Raw genomic sequence first — 23,831 nt, forward strand, 5'->3', positions numbered from 1 at the left:
TTTCTGACTTTCGTGTCGCATTAGCCTGGTTGAAAAATGGTTTTCATGTTTTTGTATGCAGGGCGCTGTCCTCAGATAATCGCATGGTGTGCTTTCGCCATAAAGCCTTTTTGAAATCTGACACAGCGGCTGGATTAACAAGAAGTTAAGCTTTATCTTGATGTATTAAACTTGTATTTATATGAATGTTAAATATATATATTTCTGTAGTTTAAATTTGGCGCTCTGCAATTTCACCGGATGTTGTTAAATCTATCCCACTAACGGGATTCGAGCGTTAAGGGATCCCTAAGAGGTTTTTAAGCTCCCCCACCCCCTCCATCTCACCCTCCTTCTCGCCCTTCCTCCGTATCCCTCGGTCTCACCATTTTTACCGAGATTTAGCTTTCAGAAGTTGTAAAGGAACTCAAATCTATTGATATTAAGAAAGCGGCTGGCCCGGATGAATTAAACCCTTATTTTCAAAGAATTGGTGCAGAGATCATTGCTGCCTCTCACACTCATGTATTCAATCTTTCATTGACGAGTAATACCATTCCAAAAGACTCCCTCTGTCTCACCCTCAACCTCCCCCTTCCTCCCTATCCCGCCTTTACATAAGGGTGGCGATCCGTCCCAATTGGACAACTATCGTCCCATATCTAAACTGTCTGCACTGGCAAAAGTTTTGGAAAACCTTGTGAACTCACAGTTGAAAGACTTTCTTTATAATAACTCTGTATAGTACATTTTACTGCATTAAGTAAGGTTGTAGGTGATATTCTAGATGCTTTGGACAAGAAAAATCACTGTGTTTCACTTTTTTTGACTTATTGAAGACCTTCGACACTGTTGACCATGCCCTGCTGTTGTATAGACTAAAAAAGGTTGGTTTAAGTGTTGATGCATTGGATTGGTTCCAAAACTACCTTTCTGACAGAACACAGTGTGTAGCACAGGAGGGTATGAAATCTGAGTTAAGGCTTACAAAAGGAGTTTCCCAGGACGCAATTTTAGGTCTGATCCTTTTTACACTGTATATTAATGATATAGGGAAGACTGTTGACTCTGCAAATCTCCATCTGTATGCTGATGACACAATTATTTATTATAGAGTATTGTCACGGCTGTTGTCGGTGAATGAAATGGAGGACCAAAACGCAGCAGGTACGTGAATGCTCATCTTGATTTTTAATTATCTTCAAAATGAACGTACAAAATAACAAAACACGAACGATCAACAAAAACAGTCTGGTAAGGCACAAGGCGAAACACAGAACAATCACCCACAAATAACACATACAAACACACCCTAATATGTGGGACTCTCAATCAAAGGCAGATAGACAACACCTGCCTTCAACTGAGAGTCCCAACCCCAATCAACCAAACATAGAAACACACACACTAGACTAACCATAGAATTAACTAAACATAAACCAAAACCCGGAAATACTAAATCAAACACCCTTTACACAAACACAACACCCCGAACCACATAAAACAAATACCCTCTGCCACGTCCTGACCAAACTACAAAAACAATTAACCTTATACTGGCCAGGACGTGACAGTACCCCCCCTTAAAGGTGCTACCCCAGAAGCACCTTAAAAAATAACCCCAAGCAACACCAAAAAAAAAAATTCCCCTTTTCTAAAGGGAGGGAAGGGAGGGTGGCTGCCGTCAACGACGGCACTGTGCTACACCCCCCCTCCCCAACCCACCTATTTCTGGAGGTGGCTCTGGTTCCGGCCGTTCCAGGCTGTCGGGCCACTCTGGCATCGCCGAGGGGCAGTCGGGCCAGTCTGGCATCGCCGGGGGGCAGTCGGGGCAGTCTGGCAATTCGGGAGAGTCTGGGCAGTCTGGCAATTCGGGACAGTCTGGGCAGTCTGGCAATTCGGGACAGTCTGGGCAGTCTGGCAATTCGGGACAGTCTGGGCAGTCTGGCAATTCGGGACAGTCTGGGCAGTCTGGCCACTCGGGCCACTCCGGCAGTTCAGGGCAGTCTGGCCACTCCGGCAGTTCAGGGCAGTCTGGCCACTCCGGCAGTTCAGGGCAGTCTGGCCACTCCGGCAGTTCAGGGCAGTCTGGCCACTCCGGCAGTTCAGGGCAGTCTGGCCACTCCGGCAGTTCAGGGCAGTCTGGCCACTCCGGCAGTTCAGCGCAGTCTGGCCACTCCGGCAGTTCAGCGCAGTCTGGCCACTCCGGCAGTTCAGCGCAGTCTGACCACTCCGGCAGTTCAGCGCAGTCTGGCCACTCCGGCAGTTCAGCGCAGTCTGGCCACTCCGGCAGTTCAGCGCAGTCTGACCACTCCGGCAGTTCAGCGCAGTCTGACCTCTCTGGCGACTGTTGACTGGCGGGCAGCTCTGACGACTGTTGACTGGCGGGCAGCTCTGACGATGACTGTTGACTGGCGGGCAGCTCTGACGATGACTGTTGACTGGCGGGCAGCTCTGACGATGACTGTTGACTGGCGGGCAGCTCTGACGATGACTGTTGACTGGCGGGCAGCTCTGACGATGACTGTTGACTGGCGGGCAGCTCTGACGATGACTGTTGACTGGCGGGCAGCTCTGACGATGACTGTTGACTGGCGGGCAGCTCTGACGATGACTGTTGACTGGCGGGCAGATCTGACGATGACTGTTGACTGGCGGGCAGATCTGATGATGACTGTTGACTGGCGGGCAGCTCTGATGATGACTGTTGACTGGCGGGCAGCTCTGATGATGACTGTTGACTGGCGGGCAGCTCTGATGAAGACTGTTGACTGGCGAGGCTGGGTTGACGCACTTGTAGCCTGGTGCGTGGTGCTGGTACTGGGCTTACCAGATTATGTACACGCACCTCCAGGCTAGTGCAGGGAGCGGGAACAGGACGAGTCGGACTGGGTTGACGCACTTCCGGGTCCGCACGAGAGACAGGAGCTGGAAACCCAGGGCTATGGAGGCGCACAGCCGGTCTAGATCTTACCTCCTGCACAACCCGCCTTGGCTGGATGGAACTAGTAGCCCTGTACGAGCGGGGTGCTCGTACAGGGCAGACTGGGCTGTGCAGGGGCCTGATGGTAGCCGTGCGTAGAGCGGGAGTTGGGTAGCCTGGTCCTCGGAGGCGTACCGGCGACCAGATGCGCTGCGCAGGCATCCTCCTACCAGGCTGGATGCCCGCTCTAGCACGGCACCTGCGAGGGGCTGGAATAACGCGCACCGGACTGTGCGTGCGTATGGGTGAGATAGTGCGCTCCTCAGCGAAACATAGCGCTCTCCACCCCATACGCTCCTCCATATAACCACGAGTAGCTGGCTTCCGGCTCTTCTTACGCCTAGCCAAACTACCCGTGTGCCCCCCCCAAAAAAATTTCTTGGGGGTGCCTCTCGTGCTTCTCCTTCAGCGCGTACTTGGCCTCGTACCACCGCCTCTCTGCCTTGGCTGCCTCAATTTCCCACTGCGGGCGTCGATAATCCCCAGCCTGGTGCCAAGGTCCGGCCCCGTCCAGAACTTCCTCCCAAGTCCACTTCTCCCGCCAGTCCAACTCGAACTCCGTCTGCTCCTCCCTCTGCTGCTTGGTCCTTTGGTGGTGGGTGATTCTGTCACAATTGTCTTCGTCTTCTGACGATAATGCGAAATCGTCATCAGAAAATGTGGACCAAAACGCAGCAGGTACGTGAATGCTCATCTTGATTTTTAATTATCTTCAAAATGAACGTACAAAATAACAAAACACGAACGATCAACAAAAACAGTCTGGTAAGGCACAAGGCGAAACACAGAACAATCACCCACAAATAACACATACAAACACACCCTAATATATGGGACTCTCAATCAAAGGCAGATAGACAACACCTGCCTTCAACTGAGAGTCCCAACCCCAATCAACCAAACATAGAAACACACACACTAGACTAACCATAGAATTAACTAAACATAAACCAAAACCCGGAAATACTAAATCAAACACCCTTTACACAAACACAACACCCCGAACCACATAAAACAAATACCCTCTGCCACGTCCTGACCAAACTACAAAAACAATTAACCTTATACTGGCCAGGACGTGACAAGTATCTAATATTGGGAAGGCTTTTCAGGACTTACAGTTGTCTTTTGATATTATTTAAAGGCAGCTTTTCCAATTGAAACTTGTGCTTAATGCAAGGAAAACAAAGTTTATGGTTCTCTTCCCTGAAAGTAAATAGGTGGAATCACTTGCAGATTTTAACTGTAAAAGGCCAGCAAATTGATAGGGTCACCTCCTATAATTATCTTGGGATTTGGTAAGGTGAAAAGTCAAATTTTAAACAGCACATTGATAACCAAGAAACTGAAGTTGAAATAGAGTTTCTATTTCAGGAACAAATCTTGCTTTTCAATGTTATTCAGAAAGGATCTTGTTCAAAGTACATTTTTTTATCAGTGCTGGATTATGGTGATAGTGTCTATATGCAGGCCTCAGCAAGTACCTTGAAAACTCTGGACACAGTGTATCATGGTGCTTTAAGGTCTATTACCAATGCTAGATCACTGACCCACCACTGTGATCTGTATGCTATGGTGCAATGGACTGCTCTCTCCACCAGGAGGCTAAAGCACTGGTACACTTTTGTGTACAAAGCATTGATGGGACAGCTCAAATCAAATCAAATTCAAATCAAATGTTATTGGTCTCATACACATGGTTAGCAGATGTTAATGTGAGTGTAGCGAAATGCTTGTGCTTCTGGTTTCGACCATGCAGTAATATCTAACAAGTAATCTAACCTAACAATTTCACAACAACTACCCTATACATGCAAGTGTAAAGGAATTAATAAGAAAATGTACATATAAATACATGGATGAGGGATGGCCGAACGGAATAGGCAAGATGCAGTAGATGGTATAGAGTACAGGTTATACATATGAGATGAGTAATGTAGGGTATGTAAACATTATTTAAAGTGACATTGTTTATTAAAGTGACTAGTGATACATTTATTACATCCCATTTTTAATTATTAAAGTGGCTAGAGATTTGAGTCAGTATGTTGGCAGCAGCCACTCAACATTAGTGATGGCTGTTTAACAGTCTGATGGCCTTGAGATAGAAGCTGTTTTTCAGTCTCTCGGTCCCTGCTTTGATGCACCTGTACTGACCTCGCCTTCTGGATGGTAACGGGGTGAACAGGCAGTGGCTCGGTGGTTGTTGTCCTTGATGATCATTTTGGCCTTCCTGTGACATCGGGTGGTTTAGGTGTCCTGGAGGGCAGGTAGTTTGTCCCTGGTGATGCGTTGTGCAGACCTCACTACCCTCTGGAGAGCCTTACGGTTGTGGGCGGAGCAGTTGCCGTACCAGGCAGTGATACAGCCCGACAGGATGCTCTCGATTGTGCATCTGTAAAAGTTTGTGAGTGTTTTCAGTGACAAGCCAAATTTCTTCAGCCTCCTGAGGTTGAAGAGGCGCTGGTGCGCCTTCTTCACCACGCTGTCTTTGTGGGTGGACCATTTCAGTTTGTCCATGGTGTGTACACCAAGGAACTTAAAACTTTCCACCTTCTCCACTACTGTCCCTTTGATGTGAATAGAGGGGTGCTCCCTCTGTTGTTTCCTGAAGTCCACGATCATCTGCTTTGTTTTGCTGATGTTGAGTGTGAGGTTATTTTCCTGACAACACAATCCAAGGGCCCTCACCTCCTACCTGTAGGCCGTCTCGTCGTTGTTTGGTAATCAAGTCTACCACTGTAGTGTCATCTGCAAACATGATGATTGAGTTGGAGGCGTGCGTAGCCACGCAGTCATGGGTGAACAGGGAGTACAGGAGAGGACTGAGCGCCCTGTGTTGAGGATCAGCGGGGTGGAGATGTTGTTTCCTACCCTCACCACCTGGGGGCGGCCCGTCTGGAAGTCCAGGACCTAGTTGCACAGGGAGGGGTCCCTTTGTATCTCTGTTCTTTACTGACCAGATCAGACACTCAATACAGTCTTCGTTCACAGTCGCTGCTGTCCGTGTCTGTTCCTAAGGCAAGAACTGAGATGGGGAAACAATATTTTTCCCATAATGCCCCTTCATTCTGGAACATGCTTCAGAAGATTTTAAAGTTAGGGGAGTTAGTGTCCTTGCCTGTTTTTAAGACTCTGATCGACAACACTGTTTGTGATAGCTGCAGTTGTTTCTAATCTTCAGTTGTATCTATAACTTGTGACACTTTGTCTTTTGTGTGTATTTTGTATTTTTAGGTAATATTTTATGGACACTCTGCTATTTCCCTGTTTGGCCTTCTTGCCAGGTTGCCCTCGCAAAATAGGTTTTTAACCTCAATGGGTTTAACCTGGTTTTATAAAGGTAAAAAAAGTGTTTTTTTAAATAACCTCCTCTACCTCCCTATCCCTCCATCTCACCCTCAACCTCCCCCTTCCTCCATATCCCTCCGTCTCAACCTCCCACTTCCTCCATATCCCTCCGTCTCACCTTCAACCTCCCACTTCCTCCATATCCCTCCATTTCAAACTCTCAGTTCCTCCATACCCCTCCGTCTCACCCTCAACCTCCCACTTCCTCCATATCCCTCCGTTTCAAACTCCCACTTCCTCCATACCCCTCCGTCTCACCCTCAACCTCCAACTTCCTCCATATCCCTCCGTCTCACCCTCAACCTCCCACTTCCTCCATATACCTCCGTCTCACCCTCAACCTCCCACTTCCTCCATATACCTCCGTCTCAACCTCCCACTTCCTCCATATCCCTCCGTCTCACCCTCAACCTCCCACTTCCTCCATATCCCTCCATCTCAAACTCCCACTTCCTCCATATCCCTCCATTTCAAACTCCCAGTTGCTCTATACCCCTCCGTCTCACCCTCAACCTCCCACTTCCTCCATATCCCTCCGTCTCAAACTCCCACTTCCTCCATATCCCTCCGTCTCACCCTCAACCTCCCTCTTCCTCCATATCCCTCCGTCTCTCCCTCAACCTCCCCCTTCCTCCATATCCCTCCGTCTCACCCTCAGCCTCAACCTCCCCCTTCCTCCCTATCCCTTCATTTCACCCTTAACCTACTTCACCTATAGACTCACCACACCCTTCCTCACTATATCTCACTCACTCTCTCTCCCCTTCCTCAGTCACGCTCTACCCTCACCCTCAACCTTCCCCTTCCTCCCTATCCCTCCATTTCACCCTCAACCTCCCCCTTCCTCCCTCTCCCTCCATTTCAACCTCAACCTCCCCCTTCATCTCCCCCTCCATCTCAACCTTCCCCTTCCCCCTCTCCCTCTGTCTCACCCTCAACCTCCCCCTTCCTCCCTATCCCTCCATTTCACCCTCAACCTCCCCCTTCCTCCATATCCCTCCATTTCAACCTCAACCTCCCCCTTCATCTCACCCTTAATCTCCCCCTCCATCTCAACCTTACCCTTCCCCCCTCCCTCTGTCTCACCCTCAACCTCCCCCTTCCTCCATATCCCTCCATTTCAACCTCAACCTCCCCCTTTATCTCAACCTTCCCCTTCCTCCCTATCCCTCTGTCTCACCCTCAACCTCCCCCTTCCTCCCTATCCCTCCATTTCACCCTCAACCTCCCCCTTCCTCCATATCCCTCCATTTCAACCTCAACCTCCCCCTTCATCTCAACCTCAACCTCCCCCTTCATCTCAACCTTCCCCTTCCCCCCTCTCCCTCTGTCTCACCCTCAACCACCCCCTTCCTCCCTATACCTCCATTTCTACCTCAACCTCCCTCTTCATCTCACCCTTAATCTCCACCTCCATCTTAACCTTCCCCTTCCTCCCTATCCCTCCATTTCACCCTCAACCTCCCCCTTCCTTCCTAGCCCTTGCTCTCACCCTTGCCTTACATCTCCATAGAGATAGTAGCTTTTTTATTGTGAATGGCTTACTACACTGTCATGAGACTGGGCTTACCAACACACTGCCTAGTGCTCATTTATAGTGCCAGATTGTTTGGTTTATTACAGTGGCACTGACGCCATTTTGTTTATATACACACACACAGTTCATGGTGGCACAGAAGTATAAAAGGCACGTGAACCCCTGCATCCAGTGAGTTTATACAGAGTTGAGCAATCTTTAATTCTACTATGCCTTTAGCAGCAGTGGAGCCTGACAGAGTTCAAGGTACGCAGACAGAGACATCTATTCTCCAGGTAATAATAGGCCTCCTAAATTACCCAGGTCACACAGGACCCTGGGGATATGTCACAGGCAGACCACCACACCAGATATATGACTTGAGTTAGCTCCAGGGCAGTGGAAATATAGGGGGGATGTTCTTCTATCCTTGTGGGGACTTAAAATCCCCAAATGTCCCCACAAAGATAGTAAAACAAGGAAAACCATAACCCCTAAGCTTAGGGGACATGGGAAAGGTCCCCATGAGGACAAAGGCTATAAGCTAAGGGGTTAGGGTTAGGGTTACAATTAGTGTTAGTTTACAATTAGGGTTAGGGTAAAGGGTTAGTGGTTAGGTTTAGGGTTAGGAGTAAGGGATAGGGTTAGGGTTATGGTTAGGTATGTTTAGGATTTTGAATGGAAATCAATTTTAGGTCCACACAAGGATAGAACAAAACATGTGTGTATGTGTGTGATTATCTGGAATTTCTAACACATACATACACAACCAAGAACATAACACACATGTACATCGCTAGGTAACAAAATATGTAGCCTAATAATCACTACATAGAATTAACACATCACAGCATTCTCTGTCAAGTCTTTAGCTGTGGGACTGTTGGTGTTTTTTTCTTGTTTGCTTTTTTTCAGTATTGTTGCAATGGAACATGTGATTCAACAGATGTTCAGCGCCATTCATGCTGACTATTTTGTGGTGGGAGGGAATGTGCCTGCTCCTCATTGTTAGTGACAAGGCAGACAATGATCTTAATGGCTACAACTCAACTGCATGTGACTTGCACAAACCACAGAGGGCTACAGGGTGGAGTATAGGTGAAAGGTTGTGTTTTTCACTCCAATCCTGCTCATTTGGATGTTGTCGGAGTCAAACAGACAGGCCTGGGTGAGATCTTTAAACATCTCACAAAATAATTTTAGAACCAAGCCACCCCCTGTACCCAGACTTTGAACTACTCCCCTCTGGGCGCAGATATAGGGCACCCCTCGGCAGGAAAAACAGAACTAGACAATAATTTGTGCCATGTGTGATATCCCTCCTAAATAGCTCAGGCTATTGTTCCTGTTGACACTGTAAGGCCAGCAGGCTAGTCTCTTTTTATTGGAACGTGCAGTTGAATTTTTATTTTAAGAATGTGAAATGTCAGAATAATAGTAGAGAGAATGATTTATTTCAGCTTTTATTTCTTTCATCACATTCCCAGTGGGTCAGAAGTTTACATACACTCAATTAGTATTTGGTAGCATTGCCTTTAAATTGTTTAACTTGGGTCAAACGTTTCGGGTTGCCTTCCACAAGCTTCCCACAAAAAATTAGGTGAATTTTGTACCATTCCTCCTGACAGAGCTGGTATAACTGAGGTAGGTTTGTAGGCCTCCTTGCTCCTTGCCTTCAGTTCTGCACACAAATTTTCTATAGGGTTGAGGTCAGGGCTTTGTGATAGCCACTCCTGGAAGACCATTTTGTGACCAAGCTTTAACTTCTAGACTGATGCCTTGAGATGTTGCTTCAATATATCCACATAATTTTCCTCCCTCATGATGCCATCTATTTTGTGAAGTGCACCAGTCCATCCTGCAGCAAAGCACCCCCACAACATGATGCTGCCACCCCCGTGCTTCACGGTTGGGATGGTGTTCTTCGGGCTTGCAAGCCTCCCCCTTTTTCCTCCAAACATAACGATGGTCATAACGGCCAAACAGTTCTATTTTTGTTTCATCAGACCAGAGGATATTTCTCCAAACCGTAGTCTGGCTTTTACATGGCGGTTTTGGAGCAGTGGCTTCTTCCTTGATGAGTGGCCTTTCAGGTTATGTCGATATAGGACTCATTTTACTGTGGATATAAATACTTTTGTACCTGTTTCCTCCAGCATCTTCATAAGGTCCTTTGCTGTTGTTCTGGGATTGATTTGCACTTTTTGCACCAAAGTACGTTCATCTCTAAGAGACAGAACGCGTCTCCTTCCTGAGCGGTATGACGGCTGCGTGGTCCCATGGTGTTTATACTTGCTTACTATTTTTGTACAGATTAATGTGGTACCTTCAGGCATTTGGAAATTGCTCCCGAGGATGAACCAGACTTGTGGAGGTCTACAATTTGTTTTCTGAGGTCTTGGCTGATTTCTTTTGATTTTCCCATGATGTGAAGCAAAGAGGCACTGAGTTTGAAGGTAGGCCTTGAAATACATCCGCAGGTACACCTCCAATTGACTCAAATGATGTCAATTAGCCTTTCAGAAGCTTCTAAAGCCATGACATCATTTTCTGGAATTTTCCAAGCTGTTTAAAGGCACAGTCAACTTAGTGTATATAAACTTCTAATCCACTGGATATGTGATACAGTGAATTATAAGTGAAATAATCTGTCTGTAAACAATTGTTGGAAAAATTACTTGTGTCATGCACAAAGTAGATGTACTAACCGATTTGCCAAAACTCTTGTTTGTGAAGAAGAAATTTGTGAAGTGGTTGAAAATACATTTTAATGACTCCAACCTAAGTGTATGTAAACTTCTGACTTCAACTGTAACTGTTATGAAAGTTGTATTGTCAACTTGTTTGTTTTTAAATGCCACTTTAAACATGTACATGACACTGAAACAAAATTTCCTCATGGGGATGTCGTGTCTTTGGCATCATTAAAAGTGAAGACTGTTATTTTATCAAATCAATTCTCTGTAATTATTATTACGTGATTAAACTAATCATGTAAATGTAATTAACTAGGAACTCGGGGCACCATGGAAAATCTTCAGATTTCAAAGTTATAATTTTTCGAATATAACTCTTCAGATATTTTATATCTGATCAATTAGTCTTCTATTAATGAATTATTCTTTACCTCACATCAGTCTCCTTCCAAACGTTGTAAATTGTTGGTTATCTGCACGAACCCAGCCTTTACTATGAATCATCCATACACCAATTGGCTTAATCATTTATTTACTAACTAACTAAATAATCACAGAAATGCATAAACAAACAAATAGTAGATATTAGTTACTAACAATGATAGGGAAGATTCCCTAGTGGGCTAAATATGACGGCTTGGTGGACAAAGGGAAGTGGGTGTGGACTGAGAAAGGAGCGGGAAAGACAAAAGGGATCACTACACACAGTTGATAACTATATTATTTGAAATGCTAATCCTTTGCACATGAACGCTCACTCATTCGGGAATAATTGCAATCAATATATATTTACGCCCATGTGGCGTGATCTTTTCTTTTGGAATCCGGTCTGTCTGCTGGAGAGTTCATCCAAGTCTCTCTCTCTCTTTCTGTTTCCCTGAAGATCAAAGTATTTCGTGGTTAGAATGGATACCTCAGAGTACCATTCAGAAATGTTCCCATAGAATAGATGTTTCGGTGGTTGTCGGTAATTGCATCCCAGGTTTACATCATTTCTAGCTGCAGACTAGTAATTAGTATCTAAGATTTGCTCTTATTCTGTAGGGATCGATAGTCTCAGAGTTTAACCATTTCCAGCTGTGTAGCCAATTCTCCACGTGGTATGGTTAAGAATTCAATAACTATTCACAATCACAGCTCACACTGTGGGTTTGCTTAGTCTAAACTATTCGCAATCACAGCTCACGCTGTGGGTTTGCTCAGTCTTGGTTCTCAAACCTGTGCCACCTCAGCTGACACCTAGGTATGCGTGGTCTGAAGAGGTTTCCTAAGGAGGGGGTTTTATTCATAACAATAAAAAAGGCGGTTCTATGACGCCTGATCATGTCTGTGCTCATGGGGGCGGGCCAATGACTTAGTTAAACTTTCAAGGAAATACAATTCTCTCACATTAAAGGTTTAACATCACATTACATCATTTCACAAAGAGTTTCATCTTTACTCATTCATTTTATACAACAATTAGACACAAACCCCATAATTGACAAATATACACATTGAGAGATATAGTTATGTGTGTTTTCTGTCCTCTCTGAGGTCACCAACTGAAACACACTCATCATACCCGTCCCTTAAGTGTCCATGAATCATTCCCACAAGTGGACATTTTGTTTCATATTCCCATTTTGGGGATTTAGGTGTTTACCACATGAAATCCTTTGTTCTCTCTGTGTCTCTCTCTCTGCATGACCAGGGGGAGAGTGTCTCCGCCAGGAATGTATGGCCTGAGATAACAGAACCTGGGTGTAAGAGAGAGTGAGAGGGAGGAGGAAGCCACGATCTTACCCAGAAAGGGCCACATCATGAGAGGGACAATAAAGTCAGTCAACTTATAATGTATTCTGCTGCTACCCTGTTTCTATTATCATAACTCCATAAATATAGCAGGTGTCAAGTCAGGTCAATGCCAGTTCAGTCTTTTTAGTTATTTGCACGTGAAAATATCTTGTAATCCTAGTTTAATATTGCTTGGTAGTGTTTTGTTTTGTTGGTGGGTCTACTTATTGATGGTTAACAAATATCACAGAGTGTTGCTTAAAATGGCAATCTGCGATTATTATATACATTTTGGGACATTTAAAATAATGTTATACAGTGGGGTCCGAAATTATTGGGGGAAATTATATTATTTTATACTAATACAATTGCTCAGAGATAGAGATTTTGTTTAACAAGTCATATTTTTTTTCTCAAAAAGGTAGGGGTAAAGGTTATTGACACCCCTGTTTGCAATGCCTTTCAATACCTCACCTTGTGGGGAAAACGGCATTAAGCCTTTTTCTAAAATGTCTTGTGAGATGGAGAGCACATTGAGTTGAATCATTCCTCCATACAGAATCCTTCCAGATCCTTGTCTGTGCTTATGGACTGCCCTCCAATTCAAACCACAGGTTTTCAATGGGTTTCGAGTCTGGAGACTGAGATGGCCATTTCAAACTGTTGATTTTGTGAATTGTGATGTGTGGTAGGGATTATTGTCTTGCTGAAAAATCCACTTGCGGCAAAGTAGGGCTGACCCCAATTAGTTGACTGGTCAATGATTTGGTTGATAGACTGTTTTTTTATTTGAGCTGTAGCAAATATATTTCTATATATTTTACAGGCACACGAGACACCGGTCTTATTCGTGCCCATCTCAGTGAGCAAATCCATTGAAGAGGCCCAGACTAATATATTGTGGCGGCTGCGGGAATGGCACAGTCCAAGAAGAAGGGGAGTGTGGCTAAAATGCACAATGCACATCTCTCTCCAGAATGTGCTCTCCCGTCAATTTGTGCACATTCATTGTTTCATAACTTTATTGTGTGAATTGTTTGTGTTTGATTGTTAGTGTCTATCAATTTCACATTACATACAATACCAGTTAAAAGTTTGGACACATCTACTCATTCCAGGGTTTTTCTTTATTTTTAAAAATGTTTTACAAGACATCAAAACTATGAAATAACACATATGGATTCATACAGTAAGCAAAAAAAGATTTAACAAATCAAAATATATACATTTGAGATTCTTCAAAGTGTCACCCTTTGCCTTGAAGACAGCTTTGCACAGTTCATTTGTGGAATTTCTTTCCTACTTAAAACTTCTTAAGGCTAGGGGGCAGTATTCGGAAGTTTGGATGACTGACGTGCCCAAAGTAAACTGCCTGTTACTCAGGCCTAGAAGCTAGGATATGCATATAGTATTGTATAGGAAACACTCTGAAATTTCTAAAACTGTTAAAATAATGTCTGTGAGTATAACAGAACTGATCTAGCAGGCAAAAACCCGAGGAGAATCCATCCAGAATTGTTTTTTTTTGAGGTCACCACCCATTGAAATGCTTGTCTATGGGAAATTCAAAGGAAATCCTTCCAGATTGCAGTTCCTATGGCTTCCGCTAGATGTCAACAGTCTTTAGAACGGGTTTCAGGCTTGTTTTTTGAAAAATGAATTAGTAGTTGTAGTTTTTCAAGGTGGCTCTCATTTTGACTGTAGTCTTGTGGTGCGCGTGGATGAGGGCGCACACCTCGTTATTTATCTCCGGTATTGAACATACAACATTCTGTCTTAAATTTTATTATTTATTTACATATTAGGGTACCTGAGGATTGATTAGAAACGTTGTTTTGACTTGTTTGGACTAAGTTTATTGGTAACTTTTGGGATTCCTTTGTATGCATGTTGAACTAGTGGAACGGGTGGATTACTGAATCAAACGCACCAACTAAACTGACTTTTTTTAATATAAATAAGGGCTTTATCGAACAAAACAACCATTTGTTGTGTAGCTGGGACCCTTGGGATTGCAATCTAGAAGAAAAAGAAACGCGCACCTATTAAGGCGAGGTGCTGGCTAGCGGAGTAGAAAACTTGAAAATAAGGGAGAGCCGCACACTCTAGGAGCTCAGATGCAAAAATGTTATATCCAACATTTCGACAGCCAAGCTGTCTTCATCAGGGTATCACGACCCTTGGGATTGCAATCAGAGAAAGCTCTTCAAAGGTAAGTGATTTATTTTATTGCTATTTCTGACTTTTGTGACGCCTCTGCTGGTTTGGAAAATGTTTTTAATGCTTTTGTATGCGGGGCACTGTCCACAGATAATCGCATGGTCTGTTTTCGCCGTAAAGCCTTTTTTGAAATCTGACAAAGCGGCTGGATTAACAAGAAGTTAAGCTTTTAAATGATGTATGACACTTGTATTTTCATGAATGTTTAAAATTACGATTTTTGTATTTTGAATTTCGCGCTCTGCAATTTCACCGGATGTTGTCGAGATGGGGCGCTAGCGTCCCACCTAGCCAAAGAGGATGCATTTGATCAGTTGTGTTGTGACATGGTAAGGGTGGTATACATAAGATAGCCTTATTTGGTAAAGTCCATATTATGGCAAGAACAGCTCAAATCAGCAAAGACAAACGACAGTCCATCACTACTTTAAGACATGAAGGTCAGTCAATCCGGAAAATGTCAAGAACTTTCAAAGTTTCTTTGAGTGCAGTCGCAAAAACTACCAAGCGCTATGATGAAACTGGCTCTCATGAGGACCCCCACAGGAAAGGAAGATCCAGAGTTACCTCTGCTACAGAGGACAAGTTCATTAGAGTTAAATGCACCTCAGATTGCAGCCCAAATAAATGCTTCACAGAGTTCAAGTAACAGACACATCTCAACATCAACTACTAAAGGAAACCAATGAGAAGAAGAGACTATGCATTGGGCCAAGAAACATGAGCAATGGACATTAACCTGTTAAGGCTAGGGGGCAGTATTTGCACGGCCGGATAAAAAACGTACCCGATTTAAACTGGTTACTAATCTTTCCCAGAAACGAGAATATGCATATAATTAGTGGATTTGGATAGAAAACACCCTAAAGTTTCTAAAACTGTTTGAATGGTGTCTGTGAGTATAACAGAACTCATATGGCAGGCCAAAACCTGAGAAGATTCCATACAGGAAGTGCCCTGTCTGACAATTTGTCTCTGCTGTAATGTGACATTTTCTAAGGCTTCCATTGGTTCTCAGAAGGCGCCAGAAAGTGTAATGGGGTGTCTGCTGTCTCTGGGCGAAGAACAGCAGGAGAATTTGGGAGTGGTCAGCCTGGGGACAGTGACAGTGGAGATGCACGTTCATGAGAATTCTCCATTTTTTTCTTTCAGCCTTTGAATGAATACAACGTCATCTGGTTGGAATATTATCGCTATTTTACGAGAAAAATATCATAAAAAATTATTTTAAACAGCGTTTGACAAAGTTAATCATGAGTAGGCCCAACAGGCTCTTACATCTAGATGTTCCGCTAGCGGAACACCGCTCCAATATCCAATGATAGGGGCGTGGCGCAAATTTCAAACTCCTCAAAAATCCCAAAACTTCAATTTCTCAAACATATTACTATTTTACACCATTTTAAAGACAAGACTCTCCTTTATCTAAACACATTGTCCGATTTCAAAAAGGCTTTACAACGAAAGCAAAACATTAGATTATGTCAGGAGAGTACCCAGCCAGAAATAATCACACACCCATTTTTCAAGCTAGCATATAATGTCACAAAAACCAAAACCACAGCTAAATGCAGCACTAACCTTTGTTGATCTTCATCAGATGACACTCCTAGGACATTATGTTATACAATACATGCATGTTTTGTTCAATCAAGTTCATATTTATATCAAAAACCAGCTTTTTACATTAGCATGTGACGTTCAGAACTAGCATACCCACCGAAACTTCCGGTGAATTTACTAAATTACTCACGATAAATGTTCACAAAAAACATAACAATTATTTTAAGAATTATAGATACAGAACTCCTTTATGCAATCGCTATGTCCGATTTTAAAATAGCTTTTCGGTGAAAGCACATTTTGCAATATTCTGAGTAGATAGCCCGGCCATCATGGCTAGCTATTTTGACACCCACCAAGATTGGCACTCACCAAACTCAGATTTACTATAAGAAAAATTGGATTACCTTTGCTGTTCTTCGTCAGAATGCACTCCCAGGACTTCTAGTTTACACCCAATGTTGTTTTGGTTCCAAATAATCCATAGTTATATCCAAATAGCGGCGTTTTGTTCTTGCGTTCAAGGCACTATCCGAAGGGTGACGCGCCGGCGCGTATCGTGACAAAAAAAATCTAAATATTCCATTACCGTACTTCGAAGCATGTCAAACGATGTTTAAAATCCATTTTCATGCGATTTTTCTCGTAAAATAGCGATAATATTCCGACCGGGAGACGTCGTTTTCGTTCAAAGACTGAAAATGTAAAATGGACTCTTCACGTGCACACGCGCACCCGTTTCATTGTTCTCAGATCGACCACTACCCAAATGCGCTACTGTTTTTCAGCCAGGGACTGCAGAGTCATCATTCCCCGTTCTGGCGCCTTCTGAGAGCCTATGGGAGTCTTAGAAAATGTCACGTTACAGTAGAGATCCTCTGTTTTCGATAAAGAGGCTATAGAAGGCCAAGAAATGGTCAGAGAGGGCACTTCCTGTTTAGAATCTTCTCAGGTTTTGGCCTGCCATATGAGTTCTGTTATACTCACAGACACCATTCAAACAGTTTTAGAAACTTTAGGGTCTTTTCTATCCAAATCAAACAATTATATGCATATTCTAGTTTCTGGGCAGGAGTAATAACCAGATTAAATCGTGTACGTTTTTTTATCCGGCCGTGAAAATACTGCTCCCTATCCTAAACAGGTTAAACAGATCAAAATATATTTTATATGTGAGATTCTTCAAATAGCCACCCTTTGCCTTGAAGACAGCTTTGCACACTCTTGGCGTTTTCTCAACAAGCTTCATGAGGTAGTCACCTGGAATGCATTTCAATTAACAGGTATGCCTTCCTAAAAGTTAATTTTGTCACACACTGATCTGTTTCACCTGTCTTTGTGCTTGTCTCCACCCCCCTCCAGGTGTTGCCCATCTTCCCATTATCCCCTGTGTATTTATTCCTGTGTTCTCTATTTGTATCTTCCCAGTTCGTCTTGTCTTGTCAGGTCTTACCAGCATGCTTTCCCGTCTTCCTTTTTCTAAAGTCTGTTTTCCTAGTTTTCCCGGGTTCTGACTGTTCTGCCTGCCTTGACCCCGAGCCTGTCTGCCGTCCTGTACCTGCCTGACTCTGACCTGACCACGAACCCCTGACTGTCCTTGACCTGCCCTTTGCCTGCCCCGTGTTTTAAATAAATCATCTGAGAACTGTACTATCCGCATCTGGGTTATATCCTTGAGTTGTGTTAAATTTGTGGAATTTCTATCCTTCAAAATGCATTTGAGCTAATCAGTTGCATTGTGACAAGGTGGGGAGGTATACAGAAGATAGCCCTGTTAGGTCAGATACCAAGTCCATAAGAAGGCAAGAACCGCTCAAATAAGCAAAGAGAAATGACAGTCCACCATTACTTTAAGACATGAAGGTCAGTCAATATGGAACATTTCAAGAACTTTCAAAGTTTCTTCAAGTGCAGTCGCAAATATCATCAAGCGCTGTGATGAAACTGACTCTCATGAGGAATGCCACAGGAATGGAAGACCCAGAGTTATCTCTGCTCCAGAGGATTAGGTCATAGGAGTTACCAGCCTCAGAAATCGCAGCCCAAATAAATGCTTCACAGAGTTCAAATAACAGACACATCTCAAAATCAACTGTTCAGAGGAGACTGTTTGAATCAGGCCTTCATGGTCAATTTGCTGCAAAGAAATGGACATTTGTCCTTTGGTCTCGAGTCCAAATTGGGGATTTTTGGTTCCAACCGCTGTGTCTTTGTGATATGCGGTGTGGGTGAACGGATGATCTCCACATGTGTATTTTCCACCGTGAAGCATGGAGGAGGACATGTTAAGGTGTGGGTGTGCTTTGCTGGTGACACTGTCTGTGATCTATTTAACCACACTTAACCAGCATGGCTACCACAGTATTCTGCAGTGATACTCCATCCCATCTGGTTGGGCTTAGTGGGACTAGCATTTGTTTTTCGACAGGACAATGACCCAAAACACCTCCAGGCTGTGTAAGGGCTATTTTACCAAGGAGAGTGATGGAGTGCTGCATCAGACGACCTGTCCTCCATAATCCCCCAACCTCAACCAAATTGAGATGGTTTGTAATGAGTCGGACCGCAGAGTGAAGGAAAAGCAGCTAACAAGTGCTCATCGTATGTGGGAACTTCTTCAAAAGCATTCCAGGTGAAGCTGGTTGAGAGAATGCCAAGAGTGTGCAAAGCTGTCATCAAGGCAAAAGGTGTCTATTTGAAGAATCTCACATATAAAATATATTTTGATCTATTTAACACTTTTTTGGTTACTACATGATTCCATATGTGTTATTTGTTGTTGTTGTTTATTGTTTCTCCTAGACGTTTCCACTTCAGAATAAAAGCACTTACAGTTGACCAAGGCAGCTCTAGCAGGGCAGAAATTTTATGACCTGACTTGTTGGACGGTGCCATGTTGAAAGTCACTGAGGTCATCAATAAGGCCATTCTACTGCCCATGTTTGTCTATGGAGATTGCATGGTTGTATGCTTAATTTTATACACCTTTCAGCAACAGGTGTGGTTGAAATAGCCGAATCCACAAATTTGAAGGGGTGTCCAAATACTTTTGTATGTATAGTGTATGTACATATAGGTAGGTGTAAAGTGGCAAGGCAAGAGGATAGATAATAAACAGTATTAGCATGTATATGATGACTCAAAAGAGTTAGTGCAAAAAGTGTCAATGCCGATGTCTAGATGCTGCCTAGAAGACCAGCACCCCAGAGTCGCCTCTTCACTGTTGACGTTGAGACTGGTGTTTTGCGGGTACTATTTAATGAAGCTGCCAGTTGAGGACTTGTAAGGAGTCTGTTTCTCATACTAGACACTCTAATATACTTGTCCTCTTGCTCAGTTGTGCACCGGGGCCTCTCACTCCTCTTTCTATTCTGGTTAGAGCCAGTTTGCGCTGTTCTGTGAAGGGAGTAGTACTCAGCGTTGTACGAGATTTTCAGTTCCTTGGCAATTTCTCGCATGGAATAGCCTTCATTTCTCAGAACAAGAATAGACTGACGAGTTTCAGAAGAAAGGTCTTTGTTTCTGGCCATTTTGAGCCTGTAATCAATCCCACAAATGCTGATGCTTAAAAAAACTCAACGAGTCTAAAGAAGGCCAGTTTTATTGCTTCTTTAATCAGTACAACAGTTTTCAGTTGTGCTAACATAATTGCAGAAGGGTTTTCTAATGATCAATTAGCCTTTTAAAATTATAAACTTGGATTAGCTAACACAACGTTGCTGATAATGGGCCTCTGTACGCCTATGTCGATATTCCATAAAAAAATCTGCTATTTCCAGCTACAATAGTCATTTACAACATCAACAATGTCTACACGTATTTCTGATCAATTTGATCTTATTTTAATGAACAAAATAATATCTTTCAAAAAAAAGGACATTTCTATGTGGCCCCAAACTTTTGAACGGTAGTGTACTTTGCAATTCTTTTGAATGAGCGTCCGTTCATGTGCAAAGTACTAGCATTTCCACGAGCATAGTTATCAACTGTATGTAGTGGGTCCATTCTGTCTTTCCCGCTCTTTATCTGTCCCCACCCCTTTCTAATGTGTTCCAAGCCGTCATATCGGGTTTAGTCCACTAAGGACTTGTCATTGCATTATGTAGTAATTAAGGTGTAAGCTATTCTGTTTGTGTGTTTATGTAATTCTATGTGATTATTTAGTTAGTTAGTAAATAAATAATTAAGTCAATTTGTATATTGCTGATTCATCATTTATGCTAGGGTTCGTGCAGACATCCAAGGATTTTGTGACATTCAGAATGAGACTGAAGGTAAATAATAATGAATGCATTGACTGTGACTGATGTAAGAGATATTTATGTCTTTATAGTTTAGTTGGGAGATAGTAACTCGTTAAATAACTTTTTTCCATGGTGCCCCAGATTACTACTTAATTAATTGTTACATGAGTAATTTAATCGCATAATAACTTTACATGGTATGTAATTATTTTATAAAATAACAGTCAATCACATTAATTAGGCAGGATACCTTCGCTTCCTTTGGCACAGGGACTAAGGTGGTCTGCTTGAAACATGTCGGTATTACAGACTCGGTCAGGGAGAGGTTGAAAATGTCAGTGAAGACACTTGCCAGTTGGTCCGCACATGCTGTGAGTACACATCCTGGTACTCAAAATATACAACAACGAACTGTATTCAGGAAGTACACAGAAATTCCAATTCTAATTCTCGTAAAATGTCAAAGTGGATTTTGGTTTACTTTCTGAATTGACTGGAATGTAAATGGAACTGACCTCAACATTGGTTAGCACACTTGGACGCAACCACACCTGGGATTTGAACTCATAACCTCTGGGATGCCATTAAGAGGAATTTCCTGCTTTGCCAGCAGGTATGTGGCCATGACAGAGATCAACCACAGATTTATTGGCAAGAATACATTTCTGCATTTTGCAAGTTGCCCGGAATCTTCACATTTTATTTTGGCCTAAAGTATAGCGCACTGAATGGGGGAATCAAGTGTCATTGGAAATTTCATCACTGTACTTTCAGAAAGTGTGGTACAAAATTATTGAATTCCGGCCTTGGTCGTTATGAAAAGCAGCTGTGTCTGTTGGATTAGCAATTGTCTCTAATGTTGTTATAGAAAGCTTAATTACACAAAGTCCTACAGGAGACATTACATTTAAGTCATTTAGCAGACGCTCTTATCCAGAGAGACACAACGTCGGATTGAGGACTTGATGTTGTATTTTGTTGTTGTTCTTTTCTCCTCTCTTTCTATCTCTAACAGAAACCACTGTGCGTATGTGATCCAGAAGAACATCACGTGTACGATGGAGGACGGCATGGCCACCTATGTGAAGGCAGAGTACACCACCAAGTGCATCTGGGGGCAGAAGTGTCCTGTCGTCATGTAAGTCTACACTCTTAGAAAAAATATTAAATTCCAATTTAATTCAATTCCAAAGATGTTTTGTTTTTACAATTACAATTCAATTCCCATTCAAAAAGTCCAAATAGTTTAATTCCAATTCAATTCCATGAGTTGAAGGATTGTTTTAATTAGAATGTAATGCTATGTAAATTCTTCACTTCATGAGTGAATTCAATAATTTAATTGGTATTTTAAATTCAATTGGAATTGACCCCAACCCTGATAGTTACTACACTCAGTTCAGACCCACCTCTGACACTACCATACGTATCGTAACATGAGAGAGGATACATACATAATAGATACTGACAGTAGCTAGCTTTCCATCCAATTGGCAACATATTTTCATGTGAATATTCTAGAATCTGAAACCCACCAGTGGTGTTTCCAACCAACTGGCTTGTTGCAGATAAAAACATGTGATTACGTAGCGCATAAGAAATGCACGTTTTCATGTACTCAATAAGAATCTAATGTTCAAATAATTTCCATCACATTTACAACTCTAATGGGTTTTGCCATAAAAACTGTTTTAAATTGCAAATGTGTTTACTCTGATCTTGGTACTTTTGTAGGCAGGCTAGTCTAGATGATGATATTATGGATAAGAGTCAGAATGTTTTCATTTGTAAAAACAGCAGCCAAGCATTGATCATCATGTCACTAGAATAACACCCTCAATATTTATTGGAAAGGAGCATCAGGCTCATCACCTTGCACATTCACCATGCTGTAAAGTTCATCATAACTTATTTCATTTCTAGCCTAATAAACTGCATGGTAGGCCAATCCCTAGTCGTAGTAGGAGGACCACACACCATGACTCCAAATTTACTTCGATATGATAGTTATTATATCAATATTTATGCATAAATGTTTTCTTGTAAAAATCCTTTTAAAGACACAAAAAGATCCCACAATGTCGAACGAACAAATGATCTGTTGGCATTTATAAAATTGTATGGAAACTTCCTGTTTCCATCACAGCTGTCATGATTTTTTTTTGTATGGTATGACTTGACTCGCATAAAACTGTGGATGGGAACGTGGTTTATGAGACTCATCCCACTGCTGTACACTTTCCATACAGTTTTGACGGGCACAGCAAAGTAGGTAGTGTACTATGCATTGGGACTCATATATATATATGTACTGCCCTCTAGTGGTGTCAGTTTGTATTACTAGTTATCTCCACACTGTCCCTCCAGCTGCACTTTCAGCTGTGTTTGTGGTCAGTGGCTCTGTGACTCTGCTCAGGCCTCAAAGGATGGAAAGTGTTAATGGTCTGCTAGTTTTCATAATAATTGGATTCTTATAAAATCTGACAATTTATTTCCATCTCAGTGGATTATAAACAAACTCATATTATGGTTATTACAGAGGCCACTTTTTCAGTATAGATTTACAGTAATCTGTCAGTGAAATTGTGCTGTGTCCATTTGTGTGCATGCATGAGTTTGTATGTGTGCGCGTGTGTGTCTATAGCTCATCTCTGTAATGAGTGTGTGAGCTGGGATGTCGGATTCTCTCTGATGTGACTGAAGCCTCTCAAAGGTCCTCTGTAGTGACATCACAGAGAAAAGGGATTTCTACTTCAAAAGAAATGTAGGGAATGACATAGAAGACAGAGAGGAAAGAGAGAGTAGAGATCACTATTCTTCAGTAGAAAAGTAGAGTAGACACCTTAAGACATAAAAGTCTCAGTGAGGTCAATGACCCTTGTAACAATCCTTCATCTGAGAATGCATCATCATCACACTAAAGCATCTCTTTATCGCCTAATCTACTGTTCATACCCTCCCCAATCTCATTATACAAACCTTGATCCTTTGATGTATCCTCTTCTCTCCTCCCATCTCACTTTCTAAGATAGTCACTGACCTCTTGTTTTCTTCTCTCTCCTCTCCATCCACTCCAGGTACCGGACCTTCTACAAGCCTAAGTATAAGGTGGGCTATAAGAGAATTACTGAGCTGGAGTGGAGGTGTTGTCCTGGCTACTCTGGGGAGAACTGCTACGATGGACCCACCTCTCTGCCCCCTTTCAAAGGAGGTGCCCCACACCGAGCAGGGATCAAGGGGTACCCACATGGGCACCCCCAACCTCCCCTGAACCACAAACCTGTCCCTGGTGGGGCTAATCTGGAGCCAGGGAGCCCCTTCCCAAGTCAGCCTGATAGCAGACCCATCCCCACTGGACAACTGCCCACCGGGAATGGCAAACCCAACTATGGTGAGTCCAGACAGCGGGTGAAATATTTGCCAATTTATATTTTCAGACTGTGATTCACTCTTCCCCTCTCCCTCCCTTGCCCTATGTAATAACTTTTTCTCTTTCTCTCTAG

The 23,831-nt window shown here is 43.0% G+C and overlaps 1 protein-coding gene across 1 annotated transcript in view; it reads left to right on the top strand.

Moving 5' to 3' along the window:
* The window catches only part of LOC106600623 (EMILIN-3-like), a 43,528-nt gene that overhangs the window by 14,999 nt on the left and 4,698 nt on the right, over positions 1–23,831 (top strand). Inside the window, exons 2-3 of the mRNA XM_014192117.3 lie at positions 21,344–21,466; positions 23,406–23,719. Of these exons, the coding sequence (XP_014047592.1) occupies positions 21,344–21,466; positions 23,406–23,719 (437 nt within the window). The remainder of the gene's footprint in view (positions 1–21,343; positions 21,467–23,405; positions 23,720–23,831) is intronic.

Source organism: Salmo salar, chromosome 03, assembly GCF_965601325.2.
Source record: "Salmo salar chromosome 03, fSalSal1, whole genome shotgun sequence".
NCBI lineage: Eukaryota > Metazoa > Chordata > Actinopteri > Salmoniformes > Salmonidae > Salmo > Salmo salar.